We start from the raw sequence: 13,573 nt of genomic DNA on the forward strand, positions 1-13,573 counted from the left end.
AATAGTCGTGGAAGCAAAACAGCAAAATTCATGACGACATTGATCAAATGTGAAGCGCAGTTTGCTGCTTCTTTTGCTGCTGGCTCTGTGAATTTTGGTTGGAGAGACAAAACCTGCAGCTCAGAATCAGCGCAAAAAGACGTAAACACAGCGCGGACCGGACACATCAGAATCGCTAAGCTCCGACAGCGTGTCCATCTACGGGCTGTCGGGTGAGAAAGCCAAGAAAGACAAAGTTGATTCTGATGCGTCGGTCCGTTCTGTGTTTACGTCTTTGTGTGCAATCCGTGTACCTGCTCTCATTTGCTGTTTGGTTGTTGTTGAAATGGTTTTGTGAGCTTTAATCTGAGAATCTGGCGTTTCTGGCAAAACACAGTTATATTTAAAAGTCGATTCAGGATTTAATGATTTGATATCGCTTTATTCAAGCTACTCACCTCCCACTTCCACCTGCACTTTCAACTGGACCACGGCCAATCAGAGAGGTCCCGCCCCTGACTATCTCTGATTGGTTTAGTCCACGATAGGGGCAAAATGTGTGTCTGTTGTTGACCACAGGGAAGGTTGCAGATTTTTTTTCTTTCTTTTTTTTTTTGCTACCCGCCAGTTGCAACCAATTTTTTTTTTTTAGTCGCACCACTGAAAAATTTGGTCGCATTTGCGACCAAATTGGTCGCACTCTAGAGCCCTGTGGTGGGATGTGGAGTTGTGTGTGGTGTGGAACAACAAAGGTAGATGGAAAGCTGCTCTCATAAAAGCAAAGGAAAACACTGCAAATAAATATCACTTGACTTGCCAACTTGCAACTAACCAGGGAACATCATTCATGTCTCACAGACTACAAGGACTGTACGAATTACTGGCATTAAATGTGTTCGGACCAACTTCTACCACCCTCAGACTGATGGGGTGGTGGAACGGCTGAATGAGACTTTAAGCTCCATGATTTGCAAGGTCATTTACGCGGATGAACACAATTAGGATTGCCAGTTAGACCCTCTTTCGTTTACAGTGAGGGAGGTGCCCCAGAGTTTCATGGGATTTTCTCCCTTTGAGTTACTGCTCAGCAGAACTACACTACTGCCCCTTGTGATGTGATAGCTCTGTTTGAAAAATCTTCACCGAGCATAACACCCCAGTAGATCTCAGACCCAGCAACAACCTCAGACAACAAAATGGAAAATCACTGGAAAAAACAATGTTGTGTATGTTATATGATGAGCAGTTCTCAGACCAATACATAGGAGGGACGAAACAACCACTCCAAAGGTACGTAGCGCCACAAGAGAGATCCAGGTCTTTAGGACAAGATTCAGCTATAATTTCACTTCAATGAGGGGACACACTGTTTTCATGATGCTAATATTCACATTTTGGACAGAGAAGATGGATGGTTTCAGAGAAGAGTAAATGAGTAAATGGATATCCACTGAATAGAGGTAGTGACCTACAACACCAAACAGGTGCCACCTATAATACAGTCCTGAGATCATTTTCCAAGTGATTCACCTCTAATTCACACTTTGTCTCATGGGATCCTAATGACTCACATGATGACAGAACGGGTCAGTGACTCTCAGTATCTCAAAGTTGACAACCCCACAAAAACAGGGATAGAGATGACAGACGTTTTATTATCATCATCATCTGGTATATTTTGTCATATCCCACAGCCCTAAAATAAATTGACAGATATTTTGTTTTTTTAGGTTCATGACTTTCCAATTTATTCACAGAGGCAAAAATAAAGGAACATAGTAAAAGTTTGGTTAATAGTAAGAACTTTTTGATCAATGTAGAAATTTATAAATGTTCTTATTTTCTAAACACATTTCATTTGTAATATAATCTGTAAGCAATGTTTAATTTAAGTCCTTGTGCTTTTTGTGGTATCCATGTTTTTCCACATTCCAAATAACAAGATCAGACAGACCATTTCCCCAAAGAACTTGTGTGTTTAAAGTGCTACAACCCACCACGGTCACTCCAACAGCTGAAAATTGCATGATGCTCAAAATATTTCATACCTCCTGTTTCAGAGACGTCCTTCAACTCGTGAGGTTCAACATATTCAACAGGAAGCTCGTTGATGATGTCTTGGGCTCCCTGCAAGAGAAGAAAAAAGATGCATAAAATGAAACATTCATCACAAAATCCTCCTTAATGTATTTTTTCTGAGTGTTTGGTTGTGTCTAAGGTTTTGTACCTTGGAGACATTTCCTGTTCCAGTGAAGCAAAATGTGAGGGGTCCAATGGATTTGGGCATAAGCCCCATTGAAATTTCATACCCACAATCCCTGACTGCTTGGATGGCCTGGCTTACATTCCTATAGTTATGAGCCATACCAATGTGCTGGATATGAATCATGTGGAGAAAAGGACATCACATGTGAACTCTTTATAAGGACAAAGTTGTTTTTAACATTTTTTTGAAATGATAAAGAATGTCCACTCTTACCATAAACGGAGTGTGGTGGCCGAGAGCCAAGAAGCGCAGCCCCAATCCATGCAAAATGTTAATCATTCCTGAAGAAAAAGAAAGAGAGATTCATTTACTTCAAAAAGAACAATTTACTAAATAATAACACACAAAATAGTAATTTATAATGTGGTCATCATAAACGATTAAAATGACAGAAATATTTATAAGACAGAAAAACTGGTCATTAATTTAAGGTTAGAGGGTGATTTTTAGTATTCTGTGCCATTTAAGCTCCCATGACAGACTAACTATTGTATGCTGTATAAAAATACAGGCCATTCAAAATGGCTCAGTATGTATTTGTAAAAGCTTGCCTTACACCATCAAACTCTCATCTACCATAGAAAACCATCTTATGTATGCAAAATTATGTTCTTAATTGTCTTCTAGTTACATGACTTACAGCTAGTTGTATATAGTTTTGGAGGGAAATCATCTACAAGAACCAGAATAAACAGCTTTTTCTATCTGATTTCTCAGATCTTTTGTCCCGATTTAGGTTCAGATAACATAATTATAAAGTCCAGCAAGGGCCAGGACAGTCTCCTAAAGATGATTCAGCTGCAGGATTGGGGTGCCATCTGTGCAGATCTTGCTCAGGAATGGCAGCAAGCAGTTGTGAGTGCATCTGCACACTCAGTGAGCTGAAAACTCTTGGAGGATGGCCTGGTGTCAAGAAGGGCAGCAAATAAGCCACTTGTCCCCCCTAAAAATATCAGGGACAGGCCGATATTCTGCAAGAAGTACAGTGAGTGGACTGCTGAGGACTCAGGTAAAGTCATTTTCTCTGATGAAGCCCCCTTCTTATTGTTTGGGGCATCTGCAAAAAGGATTGTCCAGATAAGAAAAGGCGAGCACTACCATCAGTCCTGCCTCAAGCCAACAGTAAAGCATCCTGATACCATTCGTGTGGGGTGCTGCTTTTCAACCAAGGAAGTGGGATCCCTCACAATTTTGCCAAAAAACACAGCCATGAATAAAGAATGGTGCCAAAACATCCTCCGACAGCAACTTCTTCCAACCATCCAAGAACAGTTTTGTGATGAACAATGCCCTTTCCAGCCTCTGATGGAGCACCGAAGTGACTGAAGTGATAATAACTAAGGGGCTCGGGGAACAAAACATTGACATTTTGCATCCATGGCCAGGAAACTCCCCAGACCTTAATCCAATTGAGAACTTGTGGTCAATCCTCAACAAGCAGGTTATGAAAGAATGGGTTGTGTGGGATTATAATATTATTTTATGCCATGTTAGACCCCTAATTAAAGATTGTGAATTATAGGGGGACGAGGCGGACGGGGCAAGGGTAAGTGACGGAAGTGACGGACAAGGTAAGCGACCCATGTTGTAGGTGACGTCAGACGCCGGAGATTTTGGCGGAGAAAAAGCAAATGGTAGCATAGAGTTTAACAAAGGTTTTTCAAGCTTCAGTATTACCAAATATACTAATCAATTGTCATATAACTAACAACATCTGTTTTATCATCTCTAACACCCTGGAGGACAACGGGGAGAGTTTAGACGCTCTCCAAGATTACATCGACCGCTGTTTTCAAGATTTAGTAATGAATAAGGCCCAGAGTGCATCTTCCCCGGCCAAAATTGAGACGCCGTCATCGAAGAGATGTCGCCCGGCAGACTCCCCCGGTACAACATCGCCTGCCGGCAAAGACATCGCAGACATCCTGGAGTCAATCGACAAGCGATTGTCCAGTTTCGGTGCGAGGCTGTCCCTGGTGGAGATTTTACACCGGGAATTTAAATCTCTGAGAGAATCCCTGGAATTCAGCCAGCAGCAGGTGGAAACGCTTGCCGCTGAAAATGCCACGCTACGGGAGTCGGTCAAATCTCTCACCGATAACGTGACCCAGCTAAACATTGAAAATAAAAAAATAAAAGAGTCCGTTATCGATCTACAAGCCCGTAGCATGAGAGATAATCTTGTGTTTTCTGGTATTCCAGAAACTGCCGGAGAGGACGCAGAGGCAACGGTGAAAAGCTTCATTAAAATCCACCTGAAGCTGCCGGAGGACACCGTAAAGAACATCAACTTCGATAGAGTACATCGCTTGGGGGGCGTGCGGTCGCGGACCGGGAGACCACGGCCTATTGTGGCCAAATTCGGTCAATTCAAACAGAAGGAACAGGTGAAGAGTCGCGGCAGAGAGCTGAAAGGAACGGACTTCAGCGTGAACGACCAGTTCCCCAAAGAGATCCTGGAACGACGCAAGGTCCTGTTCCCAGTTCGACGTAGCTTCATCCAGAAAGGCTCCCGTGCTGTCATCGCCGTGGACTGGCTCTACGTGGACGGACAGCTCTACCGCGACCCCGGCACCACACCGTGGTTATATTGACTGCACTCCAGATAAGAACCCGCTACACTCTTTTCTTATTCATTCACACTTTCTCTTTTAACATGGGTTTAACCTAGTAATATCAATATGATGTCATAGCAGATATAACACCGTCACCCTCCGTCATTGTTTTAATTGGAATGTTTCCGTTTCGTTTCTTTTTTGTTGTTGTTGCTCACAGTTCATGTGGTTTCTTTCTTTCTCTTGTCTTTCACTGCTGTGATCACCTACTTCCCCACTCACCTACAAACAACACCCTCTATTTCTCCATATTTTCACACCACGATCACGCAAACACATCAGCTCAACGGCAGCACATTCACAACAGCCTCACAGCACGCACAGACTTGCAGGACACATAAGCAAGCCACGCTTGTTCATATTAGTGAATATTCACACACATAGTCAGACTTATGGAGCCTCTCACCACACTTCTTTTTCTCTTTCTATTTACAAACAAGGGATGTTTCCACATTCTCTCCACCTGTCTAAACGAAACACCCAGCATACTTCATTAGACATACACACACAATTATGGGCATGCTGAGGTTTGTCACATGGAATGTAAATGGAGCTGGCTCCAGAGGAAAGAGGTTAAAGATATTTAACCAGCTTAAAAAACTACAGGCAGATGTTGTTTTATTACAAGAAACTCATAAACCTGTCACAGGTTTAAACGAACTTAAAACACCTGAGTTTCCTAACGTGTTTGCAGCCTGTTATAATTCTAGACAACGGGGAGTAGCAATTTTAATACATAAAAATGTTAATTTTACAGTACTCGATACAGTTATAGATCCAGAGGGTAGATTTCTAATTATTAAACTATCAATATTGAACAAAAAACTATGTATTGTAAGTATATACGGTCCAAATGTTGATGAACCCTCATTCTTCCACAGATTTTTTAGTGCACTCTCTGAACACCTTGATTGCACACTCATTCTTGGCGGTGACCTCAACCTTGGACTAAATGAAGACATGGATAGGCTCAACACAACAGGAACTCAGCGCAATTGGCAGTCCACAAATATAATCAAACAGTATATGAGCGACTTTGGTCTTTGCGATGCATGGCGCTCTCTTCACCCCACCAGTAAGGAATATACTTTTTTCTCGCATGTTCATCACTCTTACTCTCGTCTGGATTATTTTTTGGTCAGCAGCTCACTGCTGTGTGACATTTCAGACACTGAGATTCATCCTATAGCTGTCAGCGATCATGCTCCTGTATCTTTAACACTAATGCACAAGAATAACACTACGCCAAGAAAAAACTGGAGATTTAATATATCACTACTTAAAGATGAAGACTTTATTAAATATTTTAAAAAGGAATGGACTTCATATTTAGACTTTAATGACACTCCCGGAATATCTGCTTCTGTTCTATGGGAAGCAGGGAAAGCTGTGATGAGAGGTAAAATAATTTCTTTCTCATCACACAAAAAGAAAGAAGAAAACAAAAATATTCAGGAATTAGAAAAAAACATCAAATCACTAGAAGAAGCCTACGCGTGCGACTAAGATCAGGAAACATTGAACAAAATATGCAAAACAAAACTAGAATTAAATGAAATTATTAATAAAAAAAACACAATTCCTTATACAAAGACTTCGCTTGCAGAATTTTGAACACAGTAACAAATCAGGTCGATTTCTAGCTAACCAGCTAAAAATAAATAAAGAAAAAACAACTATATGTGCTGCTAAAGATTTATCGGGGAACACAATATATGATCCTGGAAGAATAAACAACATTTTTAGGGATTTCTATGAAACTTTATACTCACCACAAATAAACCCATCTAAAAATGAAATTGATCTGTTTCTTGACAACGTAACTCTTCCAAAATTACTAGATAGTCAAGCAATGGAACTGGATTCGCCACTGACGCCAAGTGAACTCCAGGAAGCCCTGATAAGTATGCCCAATAATAAGGCTCCAGGTCCAGACGGCTTCCCTGCAGAATTCTACAAAGAATTCTGGATAATTTTGGCACCAGTATTCCACGGCATGTTGCAGGAAATCGAGGAAAATGGTAGACTACCACCAAATAAGAATTCTGCCAACATTAGTCTCCTGCTAAAACCAGGCAAAGACCCTTTATTTCCCTCAAGCTATCGTCCAATTTCTCTTTTAAATGTAGACCTTAAAATAATCTGCAAAGCTCTCTCAAAGAGATTAGAGAAAATGACCCCCCTCTTAATTCATCCTGACCAAACTGGTTTCATAAAAGGTCGGCACTCCTCAACAAACACTCGTAGATTACTTAATTTAATAGACTACTCATACGATAAAAACATCGAAACCATAATATTATCTCTAGATGCAGAAAAAGCATTTGACAGAGTTAACTGGAAATTTTTATTCGCAACTTTACACAAATTTGGTTTTGGAAACTCTTTCATAAACTGGATAAGAATATTATACAATTCCCCAACAGCTCGTATCAGAACAAATGACCAGACATCCTCCAGCTTCTATCTCCTGAGGGGCACCAGACAGGGATGCCCACTCTCCCCTTCACTTTTTGCAATTTTTATCGAACCTCTAGCAGCAGCATTTAGACAGGCTACAACAATTAAGGGCATAAAATGTAAGAACATAGAACATAAAATCAGTCTCTATGCGGATGATGTGTTGCTTTTTCTGCAAAACACACAAACCAACCTCTCTGAGGTAATTACTTTAATAAACTGGTTTTCAAGAGTTTCAGATTATTCAATTAACTGGCCAAAATCTACAGTTCTCCCCATTAACTGCTCCTTCCATAATTCTTCCTCTGCCCCACTGCAATCCGGAAATATTAAATATTTAGGTATTAATGTCTCTCCTAAGCTTTCAGACTTAACTAAATTAAACCACATCCCACTTCTAAAGAAAGTAGAAGGCGATCTGACTAGATGGAAATCTTCACCCATATCACTCATGGGAAGGGTCGCCACTATAAAAATGATGATCTTGCCAAAAATAAATTACTTATTTTTGATGATCCCTAACAAACCATCACAAGATTGGTTCAGATCTCTGGATTCATGTATTTCCAAATTCCTTTGGAAAGATAAACCCCCGCGTATCAGCTTAAAAACGCTACAAAGAACCAAGGATAGAGGAGGATTAGATCTGCCTAATTTTCACCAATACTTCTTAGCCAACAGGCTTCAGTTCATCTCAGAATGGTTAAAACATACCTTCTTAGTTGAGCCCTGGCTAGATGTTGAACAGGCACTATGCAAGGATCTAGAGATTTCAGACCTACCATTTATTAGCTCAAACATCAAAAGACATGAATGCTTTAAAAGTATCAACATCAGCTTTTCTCTGACAGCATGGTGGGAGTTTCTAAAAATAACGGAGTCTTCATTAATCCCATGCAAACGTACACCTATCTGGAATAACCCTGACATATTACAAAACAATAATATGATTAATTTCCCAGAATGGAGTTGTAAAGGAATTAAATACTTAGAACATATATTAGAGGGAACAGAATTTATTCCATTTGACAGACTAGTTGCACAATATGGGATCAACAAGACAAGATTTTTAGAATATCAACAAATTAAATCCATAGTAAAAAAGAAATTTAACCTCAGTCAAGTTGAATTACAAACACCACTAAGTGCGGCACATTTTCTTACTCTTAAATCCCCCAAATTATTATCTAAAATATACAGAACACTTTCTAAATTAGATGAATCAATATCCCTTCCTATTGCAAAGTGGGAAGCAGATTTATCAGTCAGCTTAGACCAAAACTTCTGGTCTCAGATTTGCTTAAAAACCTTTAAATTAATTAAAAATCCCAGTCTGCAATTAATACAATACAAAATACTACATAGAGTGCACTATACAGGTCATCGGATGTTCAAGATGGGCTTTACATCTTCCAACAACTGCTCACACTGTCAAGGCAATACACCAGACAATTACATCCACGCTCTTTGGTTCTGTCCACCAGTGCAAAAGTTTTGGCGCGAGATATGTGAAGACTTATCAAAGTGTCTGAAATGTAACATTCCAACCTCCCCCTTAGTGTGTTTACTGGGCAGCTTAGATAATGTCACTTCAGAAAAGAATATAGCCCATATGATTTTCACTGCCCTATGCATAGCCAAGAAAACAGTCCTCATGAACTGGAAAAATAAAAATAATCTTAATTCTAACCAATATAGAAATTATCTATTAGATTACATTAGTCTTGATACAGCCTCTGCCACCACATCAGATCAATTGCTCTGGACTCCTTTTATCAGCTCCATCACCTAGTGGGGGTGGGGGGTCATAATTTGGTCCCGCCTTCACTGTTGTGATTGGTGTGGGGGTAGGGACAGGCTTAGGGCGTCGGGGGGTTCCCCGGAGGCATCTTCCTTGGGGGGCTCAACCCAGGGTAGCGGTCATGTCCGGTTGGGGGCTCTGTTGGCTCTCAGGTGACTGTTTCCTCGCGGCTGCGTGCAGCGGGGCTAGGGGATGGTCTGTGCTGACGGATGTGGGTTACTGACCTGGTAGCCTGGCTGGCCCTGGGTGGGTCCGGGATGGGCGTGAGGTTCTGGGGGCGCTCCGTCTCTGGGCTGGGGCCCGGGCCGGGCCTCGGGGGCTTGGATCCTGGTTGGTGTGTTGCCGGGGTTGTGGGCGGGTGGGTGCATGGGGGCCCGGCCCTGGAGCGGGGTGCCGCCGGTGCGTCGAACCACCTGGGGGGCTCTTCAACTGGTGGGGGAGATGGTCACATCTTGCAGGAGCTTTCCTCTCTTCAGGAACTCTCTCTGCAGGAGGGGGAGATACAGGAGAGGTGGAGGAAGATCTCAGCCTGGGCGTTTACTGTCTTATGTAGTCTGGAAGATGAGTGGATGGTGGGGTGGGTGCAGTTTTCTCTGTGGTGGGGTTGGGTGGACTGTCCCGGGCTCTGTGGGGCCGGGAGGCGCTGCTGCACTGGGCCCCGGTCTGGATGGGCCTGGGCCCCCTTTCCCTGGCGGGTCGCGGAGTGTGGGAGTGCCTACTGGGGTCAGCGGGGGAGCTGGCCCCAGGGAGGGGTTACCTGCCCCTCCCTTCCTTCCCTCCCCATCTCCAGCTGCCTCTCTCTTCCCGCCCCACCCCAACCACCCACACATGCAGGGCCTTGGAGTAGGGGTATGTCACCAGGGTGCAGAGGAGGCTACCCCCCCCCCCCCCCCCTCTGTCCCCTTCTGGCTGCCTCTGCCTCAATTTTATCCCACAACTTAGACATTCACATTATTCACACTCTCATTACACATACATATAGGATCTTGGGGGTGGGCACAATCACGGAGTCCAAATTACCATCAGGGTGTACACCTCACCCCTGGCGTCGTTGCCCACCTCTCAATTTTAAATACACTTAGACATTGAGGGCTATCAGGAGGGACTATGCGCTTACCTGCTGCTCCTTGGCAGGTAGCTCCATGCCCTCCTGGGTTTTAATTGCACCTTAGAACACACATGCATCAACACTACAATGAGCGGGTGGAGGGAGGTTTGGAGTCTTCTCCCACCCCCATTCTCTGCGGCCTGCTGGAGCGGGAGGGCTAGGTGGAGTTGGCCGTCCGACTGCGGTCTGGAGTGTGGGGCCTCCCTGCTGCTACGGAGTCGGGGTGGTCTGCCTCTCCCCACCGCAGGGAAAAGGGTAACACCACCTGGGTCTGGGTGCAGTTCCCCCCTCCAGGAGCAAGGGTACCTAGACCCGGTTTGTAGAGTACGCTTGGGGAGTGTGATCGTGTGTACAGCGTCTCTTTATGTCTGTCTCCACGTTGGTTGAGTGTGGAGTGAGTGCATATGAGAGCATGAGGGGGGGAATGGATGTTTGTGTCTGTGTGTGCCTGTATGTCTGTGTCTATATGTCAGGTTGGGTATCAGACGCCACCTCTCTGGGGACACCTCAGGCCCTCCAAGGTTTGGAGGCCTATCTCCACCTACCACCACTTCCCCTGCCGGTGGCGGACTCCCTCAGGTGTCGGTGCGTTGGTGGTTCTTTGTGTCTGGGGGTGGGCGTCCAGGTACACACCGGCTCACTCCTTGGCGGCCGCTTATCGGGGCCTGGAGCCTGGGGCTCGCTCGGGCCACTTCGGGGGTGGGGTGCCCCCGGCCTCTCGGCCTGGGGCTCGGTCACTCAGGCACAGCTGGCGGCCGGCGGAGCTCACAGGCGCGTCACTGCAACTCCCCCTGGCTTCTGCTCCGCGGCTGCTGAGTGAGCCCTCATCTGGGACTCTCCTCAGCTCTTACTGGAACAGTGGCGCGGCTGCCCCTCTGTTGGTCTTCCATGGTTTCTTGTGTTCTGGGGGCCTCTGGATGTCTGGAGTTTTGATCTCCTCCATACCTGCTTCACACCCTGGAGGACGGGGCTGTGGCCCCCCCACACTCCCTAGCAGATCGTTACATGGAGAAACCTTTGGAATACAAGCGCGCTGATCCACACAGGTATGCACACGGGTGTTCACTGCTCGTAGACCCAAATTACACCTTTCTTGGCTGCTACTTCGAAGCACATCTGTCCTGCGTGCTGCACAACAACATTGAATATTTAGTATTTACTGCTGTTTACACTTAGCTAGATTAATGCGATGGTGTTGTGTTTAGTATGTTGCTTTGTTTTTTGTTTTTTTTGTCTTTTTTTGCTTGTTTTCTATTCTTCTCTCAACAGGTGATCCAGGAGATTTTTTATTTTTTTTCTCCCCCCCTTTCTCACTGTCCCTCTCCCCTTCTGTTTTTCCTTTCCTTCCTCTTTCTTTCTCCCTTTCCTATCTCTCACTCATGTCTGTCCCGTCTGTAACATCTGAAAATAAAATATAATAAATAATAAAAACAAAGATCGACCAAATGGACCAATACGGCAATGCCACGATGATCCACTTGGCAAAGTAAATCCATTGGGTATCCTTGTTGGTCTTCAGACAACAATTCTGATGGCTAAAGAACCAAATGGGACAGGCGAAAAAAAAAAAAAAAAAAGATTGTGAATTATTATGTAGTTTTAGTTTGCATTATTCTCCTGAATTAGAAGAAGGTGATAACTATTGCATTTGTTAAACTGATTTGCATTACATTAGACTGCTGATTTATTGTGAATGAATGATATTGTTTTATGATGCATTATACTGCTGAGTTATAAGAAATACTGTTCGCAGAAAGTCATCGCCTTATTTGTCTGATTAGAAGAACAGAACATACTGGAGTTTTCTGCCCCATCTCAGCAGGAGCAGATAAACAGGGAGCCAAGGTCGTAGCTTAGGCGCTGTGTGAGAGAAAGAATGTGAATGTTTAGGCTTTTATGATTAGGTGGGGGCCACTAGAGGCTATAAGAGTTTGACCAATGCTCCACCATTTTGAGATCTGATGCTGTCTGCGTACAGTGTCCATCTCCCACGCGTGTGATCATTAAAATCATCGTTTGACTCAACCTGGCCGGACCAGTGTTGTTATTGTGGTTTTTCCTCTTGTATCCATCCCCAATATTTGAATCCGTAACAGTTTGGGGGCTCCTCCTGTGGTATTGGGGTGGAAGTTGGAGGTTTGGACGGTCCGAGGTTGTCGAACGGACAGACACAAGCCAGTGGTCTGACGTGAGTGGGCATAAGCCGGCTTATACAAAGGTAAGGCACTACCTGTTGAATCTATTTCCAAAGTGTGCCAAATTGGACATGATAAAATTAAAGTCTACTCACTGAAATTACTGGTAGATGTCTGTTTTGATTTTGATGAAAAAAATCTCATGAGTTAATGCAGTTAGAAGCTGCTAAGAAATTGAGTTAGAGGCTCAAGTGTTTAATGCAGTTAGAGGCTGCTAAGTGTTTAATGCAGTTAGAGGCTGCTAAGAAATTAATATAGTTAGAGGGTGCTAAGAAGTTAATGCAGTTAGAGGCTGCTAAGAAATTGAGTTAGAGGCTCAAGTAGTTTGGTAGGGAATTGGTCATTTTGTGAGGTAGAGGCTCAATTGGTTATATGGTGGACCTGAGTTGGTCATGTTGTGAGTTAGAGGCTCCATTGATCACTAGGTTGCACCTGCCTCAGTCACACTCTTGTTTCGAGGAGTTGACTGCTGTTTCAAAGTGTTATAAATTATTATAGGACGGCAGTTAGAGGCTGCTAAGAAGCGCATAGCCCGGAGGTTACGCTCCCTCCTGGCCGTGGACGCGCGACCTTGACCTGTCGGCGAACAGGGTTAGTTCAGTTTGGCTTGACTGTGGGGTACAGGGCATCCTAGAATAAGCTAGGAGTTAGAGGCTCCTTACCGTGTTAAACGGTATCTGCGCTTTTTTGGACACTGTTAAATTGAGTTAGGGAGTTTAGAAATGAGGCCAGATACAGTTAGAGGCTGATACTGGTTAATTGATCACAAAAAAGTTGGACTTTCTTCGGTTGGACCCGTTAACTTAAATTTGTCAAAATTGTGTAGGCGCTAAAGCTGTCGGGCCTGACAGTGATTGTAAATATAAGACGTCTTTGTAATATAAAATAGAGTTGTGTGTGAGACGAGACTGTGTGTGACGACAGCGCACTGCAGCGCTGCGAGCTATTTTTAGACTGTGAACATGCAAATGAGGTGGCTGCTGTGAAGCGCACAGAGGACTTTTGCTTGCTGTTTAGCGTGTGATTGAGTTTTATAATTATGATTTGCAAATATTGTTAAAGACCTGTAAATAAGACGCTGATTTTGCTGATTATAATATTACAAATAAGGTTTTGAATGACTACGGTGAATGTTTGATGTTTGGCTGG

At 43.7% G+C, this 13,573-nt stretch overlaps 1 protein-coding gene across 2 annotated transcripts in view; it reads right to left on the reverse strand.

Annotated features, from left to right (window-relative positions):
• Positions 1–13,573, reverse strand: part of aass (aminoadipate-semialdehyde synthase) — a 104,513-nt gene that overhangs the window by 50,700 nt on the left and 40,240 nt on the right. For both annotated transcript variants that reach the window (XM_026174889.1, XM_026174888.1), the window contains exons 5-7: positions 2,459–2,526; positions 2,207–2,353; positions 2,028–2,106 (exon numbers count right to left, since the gene is read on the reverse strand). In XM_026174889.1, the coding sequence (XP_026030674.1) occupies positions 2,028–2,106; positions 2,207–2,353; positions 2,459–2,526 (294 nt within the window). The remainder of the gene's footprint in view (positions 1–2,027; positions 2,107–2,206; positions 2,354–2,458; positions 2,527–13,573) is intronic.

Source organism: Astatotilapia calliptera, chromosome 7, assembly GCF_900246225.1.
Source record: "Astatotilapia calliptera chromosome 7, fAstCal1.2, whole genome shotgun sequence".
Classification (NCBI taxonomy): Eukaryota; Metazoa; Chordata; class Actinopteri; order Cichliformes; family Cichlidae; genus Astatotilapia; species Astatotilapia calliptera.